The 15,455-nt window shown below is 50.1% G+C and overlaps 8 protein-coding genes across 8 annotated transcripts; 6 read left to right on the top strand and 2 right to left on the bottom strand.

Annotated features, from left to right (window-relative positions):
• Positions 1 to 3: 3 nt before the first annotated feature.
• pex8 (putative peroxisomal membrane protein Pex17) lies at positions 4 to 2,466 on the bottom strand. Its single transcript, XM_073735561.1, has 4 exons — positions 2,324 to 2,466; positions 1,250 to 2,253; positions 750 to 1,198; positions 4 to 697 (listed from the first exon to the last, which is right to left on the bottom strand). Exons 1-4 carry the CDS (start codon positions 2,395 to 2,397, stop codon positions 122 to 124), a joined length of 2,103 nt encoding a protein of 700 aa, XP_073599759.1. The 5' UTR covers positions 2,398 to 2,466; the 3' UTR covers positions 4 to 121.
• A 171-nt stretch (positions 2,467 to 2,637) lies between these two features.
• On the top strand, positions 2,638 to 3,271 carry BDW70DRAFT_95175 (uncharacterized protein). Its single transcript, XM_073745262.1, has 2 exons — positions 2,638 to 2,970; positions 3,030 to 3,271. The coding sequence occupies exons 1-2, from the start codon at positions 2,681 to 2,683 to the stop codon at positions 3,148 to 3,150; spliced, it is 411 nt and encodes a 136-aa protein (XP_073599758.1). The 5' UTR covers positions 2,638 to 2,680; the 3' UTR covers positions 3,151 to 3,271.
• Position 3,272: 1 nt separating this feature from the next.
• Positions 3,273 to 5,631, bottom strand: BDW70DRAFT_95186 (WD40 repeat domain-containing protein). Its single transcript, XM_073745263.1, has 4 exons — positions 5,246 to 5,631; positions 5,083 to 5,198; positions 4,825 to 5,025; positions 3,273 to 4,778 (listed from the first exon to the last, which is right to left on the bottom strand). The coding sequence occupies exons 1-4, from the start codon at positions 5,325 to 5,327 to the stop codon at positions 3,393 to 3,395; spliced, it is 1,785 nt and encodes a 594-aa protein (XP_073599757.1). The 5' UTR covers positions 5,328 to 5,631; the 3' UTR covers positions 3,273 to 3,392.
• A 693-nt stretch (positions 5,632 to 6,324) lies between these two features.
• BDW70DRAFT_129151 (putative diacylglycerol O-acyltransferase (DgaT)) lies at positions 6,325 to 7,745 on the top strand. Its single transcript, XM_073735560.1, has 3 exons — positions 6,325 to 6,425; positions 6,476 to 7,469; positions 7,516 to 7,745. Exons 1-3 carry the CDS (start codon positions 6,390 to 6,392, stop codon positions 7,719 to 7,721), a joined length of 1,236 nt encoding a protein of 411 aa, XP_073599756.1. The 5' UTR covers positions 6,325 to 6,389; the 3' UTR covers positions 7,722 to 7,745.
• Positions 7,746 to 7,991: 246 nt separating this feature from the next.
• BDW70DRAFT_95172 (MAPEG family protein) lies at positions 7,992 to 8,934 on the top strand. Its single transcript, XM_073745261.1, has 3 exons — positions 7,992 to 8,106; positions 8,210 to 8,345; positions 8,429 to 8,934. The coding sequence occupies exons 1-3, from the start codon at positions 8,075 to 8,077 to the stop codon at positions 8,708 to 8,710; spliced, it is 450 nt and encodes a 149-aa protein (XP_073599755.1). The 5' UTR covers positions 7,992 to 8,074; the 3' UTR covers positions 8,711 to 8,934.
• pyrG (orotidine-5'-phosphate decarboxylase pyrG) lies at positions 8,890 to 9,908 on the top strand. Its single transcript, XM_073735559.1, has 2 exons — positions 8,890 to 9,109; positions 9,169 to 9,908. The coding sequence occupies exons 1-2, from the start codon at positions 8,953 to 8,955 to the stop codon at positions 9,834 to 9,836; spliced, it is 825 nt and encodes a 274-aa protein (XP_073599754.1). The 5' UTR covers positions 8,890 to 8,952; the 3' UTR covers positions 9,837 to 9,908.
• A 1,459-nt stretch (positions 9,909 to 11,367) lies between these two features.
• Positions 11,368 to 12,843, top strand: BDW70DRAFT_147641 (uncharacterized protein; the record flags this gene model as incomplete). Its single annotated transcript, XM_073738749.1, has 7 exons — positions 11,368 to 11,407; positions 11,586 to 11,713; positions 11,749 to 11,892; positions 12,235 to 12,274; positions 12,312 to 12,439; positions 12,551 to 12,706; positions 12,748 to 12,843. 7 exons carry the CDS (start codon positions 11,368 to 11,370, stop codon positions 12,841 to 12,843), a joined length of 732 nt encoding a protein of 243 aa, XP_073599753.1.
• Positions 12,844 to 13,650: 807 nt separating this feature from the next.
• On the top strand, positions 13,651 to 15,365 carry BDW70DRAFT_129147 (ankyrin repeat domain-containing protein). Its single transcript, XM_073735558.1, has one exon. It carries the CDS (start codon positions 14,054 to 14,056, stop codon positions 15,194 to 15,196), a length of 1,143 nt encoding a protein of 380 aa, XP_073599752.1. The 5' UTR covers positions 13,651 to 14,053; the 3' UTR covers positions 15,197 to 15,365.
• Positions 15,366 to 15,455: the final 90 nt, after the last annotated feature.

Raw genomic sequence — 15,455 nt, 5'->3', positions numbered from 1 at the left:
AATTTGTGCCCCGTCCGTGTGAAGACGAAAAAAATTTACAATAATTTGACATCCCAGAGCACAGTCATGGTATCAAACGCTACCATACACATCCAGATCCTCTTCCAATAGCGACATATACCTAGAGCTTACTTTCAGGAGCAACCGCTCCAATAGCCCCAGACATATAGGCACCGTGAACCTCATCGTCCTGCGCACTTGCATTCTCACTTCCCAAAAGAATCATCTCCCTCCCTCCTTTCGTACTCCACCAAGTAACACAATAATGCGCCCTCTCAACATCCATTTCGCCATTAGACAGCGCATCCCAAAACCTTTCTACACAGACCCTTCGCATCTCCGAAGGGGAAACCGCGTTGATCAAATTCGCAGTCAGCGGGAGCCACTCCTCCAGGTCTTCAACTCGAAGAAAACAGAGACTGTCAATGAGAGCGAGGACGAGGAATGCTTGCTCAGAGAGCGGAATCGGGGCTGCCTTGGCCATTTCTGGGTCAGGCGTTGAGGCGCTGGGAGGTTGCGAGGATGGTGGGAGAGGGGTTTTGGAGGCGCTGTTGAAAGCGCGGTCGTAAAGGACTTCAAGAAGAATTGAGGGGAGGAGGGGCTGGCGGTTTGCAATTGGGGAGGGCGGAGCGGTGACTTGGAGAACTGTCTTGAAAGCGAGGCGAAACTGACGGCCAGAGAGATTGTTGGGGAATACCTGGAAAGGTACTGAGTGAGTGTTCCTGGAAAAATGATGATGATTGACTTACGGCGAAGAGGTTATCAATGTAGAAAGGTAGATGCTTTGCAGCCACGGCTGCGTTATTAGGGATTGCGAAGACGGCCAGGACTAAGCTGTGCGCTGCCTCGAATATCTCAAGGAGGTGATTGTTCCCACCTGCTGGAAGGTAAGGCAAAGCAGCTTGAATAAGCACGTCTTCACTGAACTTTGGTGAGATTACGGTTGTGAAAAGCTCCGAGGTATTCAGGAAGTATAGATCGAGAAATCGATCGAGGGGATGAGCAGGAATCCGACCCAGCTCACTTGGCTTGATACTCGTTAGGAAATTTTCAGTCAAGTCGGGATACTGAGCAAGGATATCAACAGCCGCCAGGGTCACGAATGTATGCTGGGAAGAAGAATTCTGGCCGACCCGCGAGGAAATGAAATATAGGTTGCGGAGGATATGCAGAGTCTGCATAGAGATGAAGGGCGCGCCTGCTACACTGTTAGTAGAAGGAACGATATCAATTCCCACAAAGTCCTTACTCTTGTCAGAGGCCAGTGCACGGTCATTGACGACTCGGCCAAGAACAGCTCGAAGAATAATCACCACAGAGTATAGACAGTTGCGAAGCAGCTTCCACAGGTTTGGTATCGTATCACGCAATGATTCTGCCTCCAGAAACTCTTGTTCTTCAGCCTTGTCGACTTCCGACAACTTGTTCTGCCGCCATTGCACCATCAAGGTCCTAACAAAGTCCGCAATTCGGTCCACGGACCGTGCAACTAGCCTAGAATCCCGAGAATTCTCGACCGCATTAGCAATCAGCCTGGAAAGAGGTCCCAACGCAGAAACAAGCGGACTGGAAGCTATTGCTGTTACACGCTGAAATGTAGCCGACTGCGGCGGCCACGCGAATCGCTTCGAGGGAGTTTGAACAATGTCTTGGTCGACAGACCCCAAGAAGTAGGCGCTTTCAAAACCCTCAGGCGAGAAGTAAGTGGTCTGCACCATAACTGGCAATAACCGATCATAATCCAGTCTCTCTCTCTCGACATCCGATAAGAGCTGAAATAAATAGTTCAGCACCATAATAATGCAGTGACCATCGATCCCATCTCGTGGGTCCAACTCATCCAGAGCAAGTTGCGCCGCCGTAACAAGCGCAGACTCCAGCTTCCTCTTCACACTCCAAGGCAACCCCTGTCTATCCTGGCCCTCGAATCCCAACAAAACGCCACCGATTAAAAGCAAGTGCCTCCATCGCGGCGACTTCTCATCGGCACCCCCAACGACAGCCTTAACCCATTGTTCACGATCCAATTTCCTAGGCCCAAGCCCGCCCCATGGTATCCGCGGATCTTCCGACTCTTCGCTCTGGAGAATTGCCATCGCGGCTGTATTGAAGACGCTGATAATCCGTCTGCAGACGTGAAGGTCGACCGGTTGGTCCCATATTGCCGGAGCTGCCAGCAGCTGTGAAGCGAGTAGTGTAATGTTTAGTGGGTTCTTTAGAACTGCGAGGAGACTTGTTGCAGTGGGAAGTAGGCTGATACGCAGGAAGATGTTAGCTGTTGCATTTGAACAGACCGAGGAGCTTATCGGCATTGTTCTGTTACCTTAATCCGTCTTGGTCGTGCGGTGGTATTTGAAGGGAGCGCAGAAGGGCGCCCAAAGACCGCTCAGTTGCCATGCTAGGAAAGAGACCCAAAACTTGTGAATATGGATGACATAGGGGTAACGGCGATGCACTGGAGATGTCAACAGGCGCGTACTCGATATCAACGGACGATTGCCGCGGACATCACCTGCCGAGGTTACTATGGGAGGGTGCAAACTATGCAAACATGCTCCTTCCATACTCTGGAGAAGCATGAAAGACATCGCGTGATAGTCCCGACTCCGCATCAATTTTATGACGCCTCTCACAGACACTTCTCTCCTGAGGGCGGAATATTTGTATACGCACATTCGAAATGGCAAATAACCGCGTTCCAATAAATTACGTGACGCCTCCGTTCCCATCCCTCTACGACCCATTCCCCGGCCGCGACAATGTTGCTTTCTACTTATACCATACCAAAGATATCTGGCGATTCACACTATACTGGACGCTGATTTTCTACATAGCCTGTCACCTAGCGGTTGCTGCTTGTTCGCTCGTCATGCAAGGCCGGAACTGGAAGATTTGCTTAGGGATACCTATTATCTACGCCGTCATAGGAGGTATAGAGGCAGTTGTAGCGGGAAGTATCGTCGGGGGCATGTACGTAACCGATTCTCAGGAACGCTGCGGCTTGCTGCGACTGCACGCTAACATTTCAGGTTGGGCTCCGTATACGAAGCGGGGAATTTCAGAATGTCGACGTGGATTCCCATTGTTTGGGCCGGGGTGAACATCATGGTTGTGATACTGTCGAGCTTCCCAATGCCAGGCGGATTATAATTACTATTATACAAAGGTAAGGATTCGGGTATTGATGGAAGAGTTGCGGAACTCACTGCCCAGGAATATCAGAAACATTACGCCGAAAATGCAACTTCTGCTCCGATTAGGAACAGGTGAAAGCGTCGACATGCTATGATACATTCATTTAAGACCATGTGCCTTGTCATGCTACTATCCAAGGAAACTGCCCGCCGTTGCGCCGTCACCGCCCCCCATGAAATACCGCATTGTTTGGTCAATCAGCGACCATAATTATTATCAGGCTGGTAACCACCTTGTAATCCAGGAAGTCCGCCACCCGCCAACGGTGTAGACACAGGAGTGAAATGGTGCGGGAAACCTGGCGGTAGTGTAATCCCTTGCGCAGCGAGCTGCTTTTGAAGCTCGGCAAGATCGACATTGGGTGAATTCAATGGTTGTGCTCCTGACGCGGGTGGAGCCCCCGAAAACGGCGGCGCAAAAGGAAACGCTGGGAATACAGGGTTCGGAGGGAAAGCATTACCTGGAGGAGCCATAGAGGCAGAAAGTCCTGGGGGTGGCGGAGGTTGGGCCGCGCCAATACCTGGTAATAAAGATGAACCCAGCCCGTCCGGTTGAGATGCGCTCTGAATTCCAGGGAGACCTGTCCCTGGAGTCTTTCTTTGGTCAACCAAGCTGTCCGCCTCGTCCTGCAGTTCTTGTTCCTCCTCTTCGCGCATTTGTCTTCTTCCGAAGTTGCGACTCCATGTTCCTTGGGCTTCCGCAGCCTCCTCTCCAATGTGAAACCTATCTTTCAGGTAGCTCGTCTCCCCAGGACGTGCCCGAGACCAGAAACGGGTAAAGTTGTCTTTCGACCCAGAAGCAAGAATATGACCAAGAGGGTGCCAGTCCAAGGTCCAGATAGTTGCGGCGTGCGCATACTGTATCCGGTGGGCTGGGTAGATGACCTGAGCGGGCGTGTTTGCTGGGTCGGGGCTGTCATATGGAGCGACAGTAGGTATCTGGCCCGCTGGCAGATTAGGTTCGTCCAGCAGGTAATGGTATAAGGATCCATCTTCGCTACCGGTTGAAATCAAAGAGCAATGGACTGGATGCCATGTAAGCGTAGATATAGGTTTTTCATGGCCGCGGAGAATGCAAATGTCCCGCATCATTCGAAGATCAAAAACCCGCGCCGTCTGGTCACGCGACGACGTTGCGAGAAGGTTGTTGTTCACCCGCGAGAATTTGGTAGCGGTCACGGTGTTCTTGTGGCTATGGAGTGTTGTCAAGCAGCGGGCGGTACGGGGGTCCCAGAATTTGACCTGGTGGTCCTTCGATCCCGAAACCAGGAGACCCTTTGTCGGATGCCAGTCGCACGATTTGACATCCCAGTTATGGCCGGTCAGGACGGTATCGCATGTCCTTGCTGTGAAATCGTAAATCTTAAGAGTCGTGTCATCAGAAGCCGAAAGGAATTTTGTATCGCTAGGTGACCACGCTAGATCGCGCACGGCGTCATGATGTGCGTCATCTATTGTCTCGACGTTGTTGAAATTTGGTCTCCAGTACTTCACATCGCCTTTCTGTCCACCAGAGATCAACCAGTCATTACTGTGCGACCATGCTAAGGACGTGACTCCCGCTTGCAATTGATCATAGTGTGCCTAGATGATTAGCCTCCGAATCCCACAACAAGAAACTTCGACCTACATCCATGACCGTCTCAAAATTAAAGGCTGTGCCATTCCATAGCATAAACTCGCCAGTGTGTCCGCCCGTCAGCAAGCGCCTTCCTTCCGGTGTCCACCTGACAACCGTGATTGGCTTTTTTGACTTTCCGATGGATTGATGCAGATGTCGCACGGGGATCGAGTCTGCCGGGGAATGTATTCGTGCCAGCGGAGGGAGCATCTGCGATAACAAAACCGTTAGCCCTGTGCCCTTTCAATATAGACAACAGACACTCACATCCACCATGTAACTGGCGCTTGGTCTTTCAGTCTCCATCCGATGGCCGCCCTGGTATTTCGGACGCCGGTTGCGCATCCATTGTACCATCGATGATCCATAATCGGTTACCAGCCCTGCGAGCTTTTAGTGAGGCCCAGGGGGAGCGACTTCGGCAACATACTGGGTCGACGAGGGCCTTGAATGCCGCCCTGGGCTCTGCCGAACGGCTGCGAGTCATTCCCACCGTCGTCATAATAGGCCATTGTGATAAGAAGGTGGGTTAGCAGATAAAACGATGGATGAAGTCTGCGACCATGGCAGGGTGGAGGCGGGGAGCTCGACGGGCCGACGGGTCACGGACGCGCTGATACGGCGAGGTCGGTCTAGTCAGCTTTAGCAGCCGAGATTAATTTCGGATGGCGACGTCGTCAAATGTAGCTAGGATGTTGGAATAATGCTAGAACAGTTGCAGCGATTTGAGACGCGAGACCAGGCTGCAAGAATGATTGGGTCGGGACACAGCTGCCTCCGGCGCTAAGCCGGATTGGCCACGACGGCCCAAGGCCTCGAAAGTCCCCGGCCAAATGTGCCAACTCTCAGTCGCTGGAAGACTGGATTCAGAGGTCCAGGCATGCAGATGGAACAACGGCCCTTCTCTCCCCTGTCTCTTAGTCTCGCCCCTCGAGGCCTATGCTCGAACTTTACGAGAGTATTATGAGAAGCCTAGATAACCCCGCCGTATTCGAGTTCTTCTCCTCTCTCATTGTTCAACTCTGCTCTCTGCTGTAAACTCGCGCGTCAGATCATCTCCTATTGTCAATTGACCGGTCGTGGTCTGTCAATCTGAATCGTGATATCTATCCGATGCTTCATCATCCCCACTTTATCCGCAGGGCTGAGTAGATGCTACAGCACGTTCTCGCAGTTCTCTGTCGGACATTGATATTCGGTCGCATCTTTTCATCATTTATCTTTATCCTTACTATCGCGTATATTCGACCTGCATCATTAACACGTTTATAGAGGGAGATGGCCGTCGAGGGTTCGTCGCCTGTGGCCGTGTCCACCAACAGCGCTGGCACTGCTAACAATACCAATCATCTTAATGGCCGTTCCTCTAATGGGCCAAAGAAAATGGCTACCAGAAAGACAGCCACTTATCGACATGCTGTGGCTGTTCACTCGCAAGTCCAGCACTCATGCCTCAGCCGGGACTCAACCAAGGCTACGAGCTTTATTGGATTCCGGAACCTGATGGTGGTCGTATTGGGTGAGAATATCGTCTTTAACTACATGGATGATTATGCTAACTCGCGATAGTGGCCATGAATCTTCGCCTGGTGATTGAAAACTTCCTCAAGGTGAGCTTCATGCATATGACGCAATGGTGGGCTCGTTTAACATGCCGTAGTATGGTGTTTTGATTTGCATCAGATGTCATGACTATCGCAAACAAGACGTTGTGATCGGAGCGATTCTCTTCGCCCTGGTCCCTTGCCAGTTGCTATGTTCGTACTTTATCGAGTTGGCTGCTTCAAGGCATGCTCAACGCGTCATCGGTCGAGCAAAGAAGCAGGACAAGGACAGGATCCTGAACGAGTCCAGAAGGACTTGGTTCGCCATTGCGCTGCTGCATTCTATTATCAGCTTCTTTGGTTTGGCTGCGACAAGCTATGTCATCTTCTACTACGTCAACCACCCCGGGATCGGCACTGTTTGCGAAGTCCAGGTGATCATCGTGTCGCTAAAGTCGTACTCGTACGCACTGACGAACCGCGACCTACGTCGCGCCATGCTTGGCTCGCCGTCGGCGGACTCTGATATCCCAGAACTCTACCGGTCTTGTCCGTATCCGCGGAACATCACCCTGGGCAATCTAGCGTATTTCCTTTGGGCCCCAACGCTCGTATACCAGCCGGTCTATCCCCGAACGCCTCGCATTCGCTGGTCTTTTGTTGGAAAGCGTTTATTCGAGTTTGTTTGTCTCTCAGTGGTTATGTGGCTGCTTTCTGCGCAATATGCAGCTCCCCTCCTGCGCAACGCGACCCAGAAAATTGCCACATTAGACATTGCATCTATTCTAGAGAGAGGGCTGAAGCTCTCCACCATCTCTCTCGTGATCTGGCTTGCTGGGTTCTATGCCCTCTTCCAGTCACTGCTGAACGGACTGGCTGAGATCATGCGGTTTGGAGACCGCGAGTTCTACACGGACTGGTGGAACAGCCCAAGTTTTGGTGTGTACTGGCGATCCTGGAATCGCCCTGTGTATATATTCATGAAGCGGCATGTTTACATGCCGCTCGTTACCCGGGGCTGGAACCCAACGTTGGCTGGTACCGTCGTCTTCGCGGTTTCCGCCGTGCTGCACGAGATCCTCGTAGGAGTTCCTACACATAATCTGATTGGTATGTTTATTGGACACAATCCTAAGGCTCTTGCTGACGATGTTAGGCGTCGCGTCCATAGCGATGATGTTCCAGCTCCCGTTAATTCTTCTGACTGCACCTTTCGAGAGGCTCAAATCCCCTTTGGGAAAAGCTATTGGGAACTCGTTCTTTTGGGTAACATTCTGCGTCGTTGGGCAGCCTCTTGGAGCGCTTCTGTATTTCTTTGCATGGCAAGCGAAATACGGCAGCGTCAGTCAGACACATCCGTAGACTGTTAGAAATGTGCTATACGTGGCCTGGGTAGCTAGAATTACGCTAGATACCTGTTGAAAGAAATGGAAGCTTCGTTAAGGACAAATTACCTCGTTTCGAACGCCTATTCATGTTGATTAGCGATCATTAGTTATCCAGCTGGGTAACTGAACGTCAATTTCGGAACACGGGTCTCTCCTAGTTCCGGATGGACTAACTGCCCGTCTTCCGAGAACGTCAACTATATAAGTTTTCTCCCCCTTCAACTCTATCACGCCATAGCTTAAACGAAACGCGCAGCTCAAGCCATCAGATCTACATAACCAAGCTACTGACGTGAACCATCAAATTCCATTCGCCAGTTGCTCACAATGGTCGAGATCTCCATCCCCGCAAACTACGGGTACGTCCGCCACCGTGTCACCAAACAGCTCTAGCCAGCTAGCTCAGTCTTACCCCGGTCCTGAGATCACACCATGCTGATCATATCACGTCCATTATTATAGATACGCCATCGCCGTTTCGCTAGGCGCAATCCCTGTCCTGGGATTCATCCATGGTGTCCTCGTCGGCTCTTTCCGCAAGGCAGCTGGCGTGCCGTACCCCCACGCCTATGCCAGCATTGAGCAATGTAAAATTAACGTGCGTGATCCCAAGAAATCAAACCACCTATAGTAAAATAGATTAAGTTCCAAGAGAGAGTACTAAATGACGTCTGTGAATAGCCCAAAGCCTACAAATTCAACTGCGCACAACGCGCCCACGGCAACTTCCTCGAGAACGCGCCACAGACAATGCTCTCTATCCTAATGGCAGGCGTCAAGTACCCACAGGCAGCGGCGGGCTTAGGCGCGGCCTGGGTTGTTTTCCGCACCCTCTACATGCTGGGCTATATTTATAGCGACAAGCCGAACGGCACCGGCAGGTACAATGGCCTGCTATACTTGTTTGCGCAGGCGGGTCTTTGGGGGTTGAGTGCATTTGGTGTTGCGCGGGATTTGATGTGAATGTAGTCGACCTCTGAGTACAGAGGGAAGAAATGATAAAATGTGGTCTGTTTGTATAATAGTCGGGTTCGTGTTTTAAACTCGTGATAGTGGAGATAAGCCTGCGCCTATCTTATCGGGCCGGAGCAAAAATTCCACCGCAGCGGGGTGAGTTTTCGCTATACAGTACAGCCATCCCACTTTCAGCTCCAAATTGCCAGTTCAATCCAGTCCAATAATTAAACCATTGGAGAACCGCCATCATGTCATCGAAGTCCCACCTCCCTTACGCAACTCGCGCAGCCAACCATCCCAACCCTTTAACATCTAAACTCTTCTCCATCGCCGAGGAGAAGAAAACCAATGTCACCGTCTCCGCAGACGTTACCACTTCCGCCGAGCTCCTCGATCTTGCTGACCGTACATCCTGCACCAATGCCCCTCCAGAATACCAAAAAGCTGATGCGTAATGAGTACAGGCCTAGGCCCCTATATCGCAGTTCTGAAAACCCACATCGACATCCTCACCGACCTCACCCCGTCGACCCTTTCCTCGCTCCAATCCCTCGCGACAAAGCACAACTTCCTCATCTTTGAGGACCGCAAGTTCATCGACATCGGCAACACCGTGCAAAAGCAGTACCACGGTGGCGCCCTCCGCATCTCCGAATGGGCACACATCATCAACTGCGCCATCCTGCCGGGCGAAGGGATCGTCGAGGCCCTCGCACAGACAACCCAGTCTCCTGACTTTAAAGACGCGAATCAACGAGGTCTCTTGATTCTCGCCGAGATGACAAGTAAGGGATCACTTGCAACAGGGGAGTACACGGCACGCTCGGTAGAGTACGCGCGGAAGTATAAGGGGTTTGTGATGGGATTTGTGAGTACAAGGGCGTTGAGTGAAGTGCTGCCCGAACAGAAAGAAGAGGGCGAGGACTTTGTCGTCTTTACGACTGGGGTGAATTTGTCAGATAAGGGGGATAAGCTAGGGCAGCAGTATCAGACACCTGGGTCGGCAGTCGGGCGAGGTGCGGACTTTATCATTGCGGGCAGGGGCATCTATAAGGCGGATGATCCAGTCGAGGCAGTTCAGAGGTACCGGGAGGAGGGTTGGAAAGCTTACGAGAAAAGAGTTGGACTTTGAGTGTGAGTGGAAATATGTAACGGTATTGACTAGAAGGGATCCAGATGTTTATTGCGGCAAGCATAGTATTACCAGGAAGAGCCTCGCTGACCGCCCTAGTAGTATTTGAACAGATAATATTGTCACCAGCTCTGAATGATAAGCCTCCTAACCCGGTAGACAATCACTGATCTACCCCTTGGTACGCAGCATCTAGGCTCTGGCTGTGCTCTAACCCTAACTAGACATTGATCGCAGAGCTTTCACTACCGGTCTCTATCAGATGAAAGCCCCGTTGTAGTAGTCAGGCTCCTCTTTGACTGGGTAAGAATTGGCACGCTTCACTGATTCCAGCTGAGGGAGTTGGCCAAAAAGTCTTGAAAATTGGGATCGGGCTTAGGTTAAGCCGGCTTTTATTGACCTTATCATTTTAGCGAAATCTGGTCAGTTGCTAACAGGACCATATACTCGAAACTTAAAGGCAAAGAGCAATTCTGTATGTCCTGCGAATCAACATTTCACGTCTTATATAAGCCCGAGGCGCTGAACCAGGAATATTAGCTACGCTTGTGGCCAGCGAGGCAATGATACTCTCTTCTGAAGTGTGTATTGAGCTAGGTTCCATTAGTGGCGCATCTTTATCTAACAGATTGCCTTATCTAATGATACCATTCATAGTAGATTTCATCTATCTTGCTTTATAGCCGACTACAGCTTCGAAACGCATTCTTTTCTTTACGTAGATGTGAAAATGTTCTTAGACAGCTTCAAAGGCCCGAGATCTCGAAAAAGATATTAAAAGAGAAAAAAAGAAGAAAGAAGCGAGAACATAGCTGTGGATGCCTCCAATTATTCCTGTATCTTCAAATGTTCCACGGAATCCATTTAGAACACAAAGGAATTCCTATCCTCACCATCTCATCCGTTTTCCTCCTCTCCATGAAACACATGTCTCTACTAAACTCATCCCTTTCCTTGATCATTTCCACTGTCCAGTGATCGTCTTTAGGATTAGAGCTCTGGGGACCATTATAATTTGCCCTCTAGTGGTCACCTCTCCATTGCCTTTAAGCCAACTCACTTGACAATCGCTTTGGTAATCCCACATCGTTCTATATTGAATTTGTTTGTGCCAGAGAAATTTTTTATAACTCTCTCTCCTTCTCTGAGTCCTCAACGCTGTTTCCGTAGATGTCCTCTCTGAACGATCAAATGATTTTAAGTGGATAACTGAGTAATGTAGTGCGAACATGTAGACCAGAAATGGTGCATCCTCATGAGCTCGGCCGTGTACCCCGCCAGTAACAGACTTCAAGACAGAGCAAGAACACATTGCGCACATATTGCGGCAACTTACGCGATTACGCAGATTGGCTGTTGTAATGTTAACCCAGAACAGCCGCAAACAATAGAATTCTCCGCTTGTCGGCGACTGCGGGAAGAGCCGGGGCCCCGCAGCCATGCGGGGCACTTGGTGGAGCATTAGATTTCACAATAACCAATCGGTATCACTCGTGCAATGTCCGTATGCTCTTATGCTTCCTAACAACCAATGTGCGCCTGCGTATGTGTATTACAACAGTCGCATACCAGTAAGCACTTGATATAAACCAGCCTGAACCTACGGTCAGTCCGGTTCAAAGACATCAAGCTTGCTCATAAAAAGTAATATAATGGAAACCAACGAGCTTATCGATCTTGCCTAGAATAGCAGGGCGAGCTTTGGGTCGATAAGGTGAACAAGCATACACAACAGGCCGTCTCTGCCAGTGGATGTCCATTTTCCATCCCAGCAGCTTCCCTGTCAACTTGAGAGTACTTTTCGACGTGGTGCATTTATTGTCGGAGTGAAGATGATTTTCAGTGACAGGACTGCCTGGATAGTTCATTTCCCGCATGTGGGGATGATCAGCGACAATTTACGCGGGTCCAGGCGTGGGGTCCTGCCACAACTAACCTACTCGGTCTAGGACCTTTCATCATGATGGATTTTATCGACGGTGTGAGCCCTAGCGAAATTACTTGGGAACCCAACATCGACCGTCCCAGCAGATCAATGCGGGAGACATCAGCGACAGTGATAATGAATATATCTACAGACAGCTGCAAACTTTCTGCTTCAGCTTTCAGGCTTGATTTTGACCAGATCAGGCAGCCTGCTGTCGCCACAGACTGAAGCCCAAAGCCCTACATCGCCACAGCTGCTCACATTTAAAGCACACAGCATCCTACAAAATGGAGGAATTATTTGACACTTTAGGTACGCCTATTTGTTCGCCTTCTCCGCACAGCCTGAACCCTCAAGACAACTTTTGCACAACTCTTCTTGTGATCGACCGCGTTAACTAAGCACTGGCCAGGTGACCGAACTCGGGGGTTCGCAACAACGACAGAATATTTTCAGTATGTTGTTAGGCAGACCTGGGAGCAGCTTGTTCATCAGTCAAACTCGACCGTTGGTCCATGATGCCAGAAACAAATACGCGTCGTTCAAAGGTCCTAGTGGCCTGATACCCGACTCGGTCCACGCCAAGTATGACCGTTGCAAGTTCAAGTCGATTTGCGATGATCTCGGCTTGGCAAACCTGATCGTCCGAGCCAGAGCTAACCTGACTGTTACTGGGGTAGGGATCTTGAGTGGTCATATATGGACCCGCCCAACCATTTTGCTTAGCACCGTGCTGGCTTCCCCTAAACAAGCCCGTCAACAGTGCGCGGACTACATGGAGGGCAAGCCACCCAAGATTGCCTTCCGGTACTTTAAATGCATTGGGATTTACATACGTGTCTTGGAGGAGGAGGAAGCAAAAATGCCCCATCAAGAGAAAGAGCTCTCTAGTCCTATTAAATGGTCGCAAGAGTCTGGGGCTATGTGGTTCCATATGCTCCTCGTATCTGGCTTCAATGACCACCACAGCTTACTTTTACACAGCTGCGCCAACATTTCGGAGCCACTGAGTGGGCAAGGCTTGAGAAGGTGTTTGACAACGGAACCGAGCTTGGTACATTCGCAGCGCGAAAGAAGTGATCTGGAGAAGTATGATAGAGACTTGGAAAAGCTGGTGGATATAAAAGCGCTCGTAGGCAGTGGGAGTATGGCGAAAGAGGAATTTATCGCCAATGCTCTATTAGAGTCAGTATCGGACCCTGCTCCTCGCTGTTCGAATCTTCTTAACCAAAAGGCGGAATTCATTGCTAAGGTCCAGAAAGAAGAACGAGAGAGCATACGGGAACAGTCGACAGTCAGCAAGGAGATCGACACCTTCCTGAACCATGCCTGGCTGTCCGCACATTCAAATACCGTGCCCGGCTTGCACGATTGACATCTGCACGATCCCAGACAAGCAATATACCCGTGTGGGAAGATAAGCATGTCTATGTGAGAGACTGTGCTCGAATGCTTAAAATGGTCATTGAAGGGTCCGCAGAAATCCTGTTCTCTGACCCCAACCTTCTCAAAGAAGACCGGCGGAACGTATCTTCTTTTTACTGGGCAATAGAGGTAGTCACTGAAGGTGATAGGACTGAACAGTCCAAGGCTACTCTAGTCTTTATGTCCGTCCAAAAAGATACCGACTCAAACGGCTGGAAAGCCGGTCTATCAGAGTCAGAGACTGCCCTTGGTCTATGGGCATGGTCTTTGCTAAAAATCCTTCCAAGTTTAGGAACGACAAATACTCTCAGAAGAGTCGTGGCTGAGACTTCACAAAACAAGGGTGAGTCAGCCAAGGTCGATCTTACGATTTGGATGGAAAAGATGAAAAAACGGCCACAAACCAAAATTCTCAAAGACAAGGAACGTGTACTGCCACTCTTGGGTCAGAAATCAGTCCAGGCAGACCGCTAGCACTCTTAACAGTCTTGGTGGCCAGACAGCCCCGAAAATGGGTACTTAAAGCTTTTACTTGGACAACGACAAGTTGTCGGAGCTTGTACGGCTCTTCTGCGACAGCAGTCTTGGTTCAAAGGAGGATGCATATCTATCTATAAATCCCGTTCTGCAAGCAAAGTCACGACTGCCATCAGTAAGCCAGTGCCTGGATATTGCCAGAACATCAGCGTCTGGAGCAAGGAAACGAGGCGACTGGAAGGATGCCGAAGACCTTCTGCAATGGGCATGGCGATCTTCAGAGTCTCCAGATGATCGAAGAAAATCTGCCCTTGCACTTGGTGAGTTCTATCGTTGGGCAAAGCTAGAAGGTGACTAGTATCAAGGCCAATTTGACCCTTCAGATTGGATGGCCGAGGCCACAAGCAGTGACACAATTACTATGGAGATTTTGCTGCGCTACAAGGAGGTCTCCAAGTCAATCCCTGCCAAGGACCGACTGCGAGCCCCAAGCATTCTGCATGCGACAAGTCAGAATCTGCTTGTAGATGCGTTGGCGATACTCCATGGGCGGATCGATACAAAAGAAACAGATGAAATTGGACGGACGTCACTCCACTGGGCCGCTATTCGTGGCTGGACTGAAGTTGTCGTCGGACTAATAGAAGTTGGAGCAGAACCCGACTCTGGTGATAATTTCCAGCGAACGGCACTTTCATATGCTTCTGAGGGTGGCTATCTGGAAGTGGTTCAAGTGCTAGTCAGTGCAGGCTCCTTTCCGAACAAGGAAGATAAGGCACATCGGACGCCTCTTTCTTACGCCGCCGCCAGTGGAAACAGCTCAGTGGTTGAGTTTCTAATCAAAGATGTGAGAGTGGCTTGCGATACAACAGACAATGACGGCCAATCACCTCTTCATTGGGCTGCAAAGAGCAACAGCTCAGCTGTAGTAGCAAAACTACTACAGGCAAGCAAGTTCAAACAAAATTTCATAAATGCTGAGGACAATGATGGGAAGACACCGCTCATTACCGCGCTGTCAAATGGAAAAGCTGATATGGCTCGCCTATTAATAAGTGGAGGAGCTAGTTGCGCGGTCCAGGTGGGAGACATACCAGCATGGCAATGGTTCATTGAGAAAGGGGACCCCAAATCTGCTAGATTTCTTCTACAAGAACTGGACAATATGGTTACGGCGCAAAACGGCCTTTCAGAACTTGCTGTGAGGAACAGTGCAGTAATTTACATATTTCTACAGACAGCAGGGGAACCGAGCCAGCAAATGATTGATTATCTAGAGCACGACTACTTCCAGCCTGAAACGTTCTTGAAAACTACGTTCGTCAATAAGAAATGGGATTCATGTACAATGAAGTCTCTGGAGAAAGCTGCAAACGAGGAATACGGGGCAATCGCAATCTTTTCTGGAATTGGTCAGCAGCAAGAAACCAGGAAAAGGGAGATAACGTCATGCGCGATTTCAACTTCATTTGGCCTACTTCTCGGGGGTGGAAGTCGGGGAGGATGTGGTCGGGGCAGCAGCAGGGAATGAGGAGTCTGGTAAAGAGATCCTGTCTCTCCTGCTAGACTGTCGACCAGAGGTGAAAATCACAGAGGAAGTGCTCAAGGCAGCAGCAGGGAGTGGGTAGTCTAGCAAAGAGGCTTGGTCCACTTGCTAGGCTGTTGGCAAGAGCCTCTAAAGGAAATTTATATATTACTACACAGCGATTGACGCTTTTTGCCATGGATGAGACACACTCATGCTCGTCGGAGAGAGTTGCAGTATGGCAGGAACGAACCTAACCAATCTG

This window comes from Aspergillus foveolatus, assembly GCF_047715535.1.
Source record: "Aspergillus foveolatus strain CBS 279.81 unplaced genomic scaffold BDW70scaffold_5, whole genome shotgun sequence".
NCBI classification, from domain to species: Eukaryota; Fungi; Ascomycota; class Eurotiomycetes; order Eurotiales; family Aspergillaceae; genus Aspergillus; species Aspergillus foveolatus.
This window is presented reverse-complemented; position numbering and strand designations above follow the sequence as displayed.

What these genes read in the sequence shown, in the direction of transcription:
- pyrG (XM_073735559.1), top strand. Translation starts at nt 8,953, where the DNA reads ATGTCATCGAAGTCCCACCTCCCTTACGCAACTCGCGCAGCCAACCAT. An exon ending in GCTCCTCGATCTTGCTGACC is followed by an intron (nt 9,110 to 9,168) that starts GTACATCCTGCA and finishes TAATGAGTACAG; the next exon opens with GCCTAGGCCCCTATATCGCA.
- BDW70DRAFT_129147 (XM_073735558.1), top strand. Translation starts at nt 14,054, where the DNA reads ATGGCCGAGGCCACAAGCAGTGACACAATTACTATGGAGATTTTGCTG.
- BDW70DRAFT_95175 (XM_073745262.1), top strand. Translation starts at nt 2,681, where the DNA reads ATGGCAAATAACCGCGTTCCAATAAATTACGTGACGCCTCCGTTCCCA. An exon ending in GGAAGTATCGTCGGGGGCAT is followed by an intron (nt 2,971 to 3,029) that starts GTACGTAACCGA and finishes CTAACATTTCAG; the next exon opens with GTTGGGCTCCGTATACGAAG.
- BDW70DRAFT_95186 (XM_073745263.1), bottom strand. Translation starts at nt 5,327, where the DNA reads ATGGCCTATTATGACGACGGTGGGAATGACTCGCAGCCGTTCGGCAGA. An exon ending in GCGCCAGTTACATGGTGGAT is followed by an intron (nt 5,026 to 5,082) that starts GTGAGTGTCTGT and finishes TTGTTATCGCAG; the next exon opens with ATGCTCCCTCCGCTGGCACG. An exon ending in ATTTTGAGACGGTCATGGAT is followed by an intron (nt 4,779 to 4,824) that starts GTAGGTCGAAGT and finishes CTAATCATCTAG; the next exon opens with GCACACTATGATCAATTGCA.
- pex8 (XM_073735561.1), bottom strand. Translation starts at nt 2,397, where the DNA reads ATGGCAACTGAGCGGTCTTTGGGCGCCCTTCTGCGCTCCCTTCAAATA. An exon ending in CACGACCAAGACGGATTAAG is followed by an intron (nt 2,254 to 2,323) that starts GTAACAGAACAA and finishes CCTGCGTATCAG; the next exon opens with CCTACTTCCCACTGCAACAA. An exon ending in ACATTGATAACCTCTTCGCC is followed by an intron (nt 698 to 749) that starts GTAAGTCAATCA and finishes GTACCTTTCCAG; the next exon opens with GTATTCCCCAACAATCTCTC.
- BDW70DRAFT_95172 (XM_073745261.1), top strand. Translation starts at nt 8,075, where the DNA reads ATGGTCGAGATCTCCATCCCCGCAAACTACGG. An exon ending in TCCATCCCCGCAAACTACGG is followed by an intron (nt 8,107 to 8,209) that starts GTACGTCCGCCA and finishes CCATTATTATAG; the next exon opens with ATACGCCATCGCCGTTTCGC. An exon ending in TTGAGCAATGTAAAATTAAC is followed by an intron (nt 8,346 to 8,428) that starts GTGCGTGATCCC and finishes GTCTGTGAATAG; the next exon opens with CCCAAAGCCTACAAATTCAA.
- BDW70DRAFT_129151 (XM_073735560.1), top strand. Translation starts at nt 6,390, where the DNA reads ATGAATCTTCGCCTGGTGATTGAAAACTTCCTCAAG. An exon ending in TGATTGAAAACTTCCTCAAG is followed by an intron (nt 6,426 to 6,475) that starts GTGAGCTTCATG and finishes AACATGCCGTAG; the next exon opens with TATGGTGTTTTGATTTGCAT. An exon ending in TCCTACACATAATCTGATTG is followed by an intron (nt 7,470 to 7,515) that starts GTATGTTTATTG and finishes TGACGATGTTAG; the next exon opens with GCGTCGCGTCCATAGCGATG.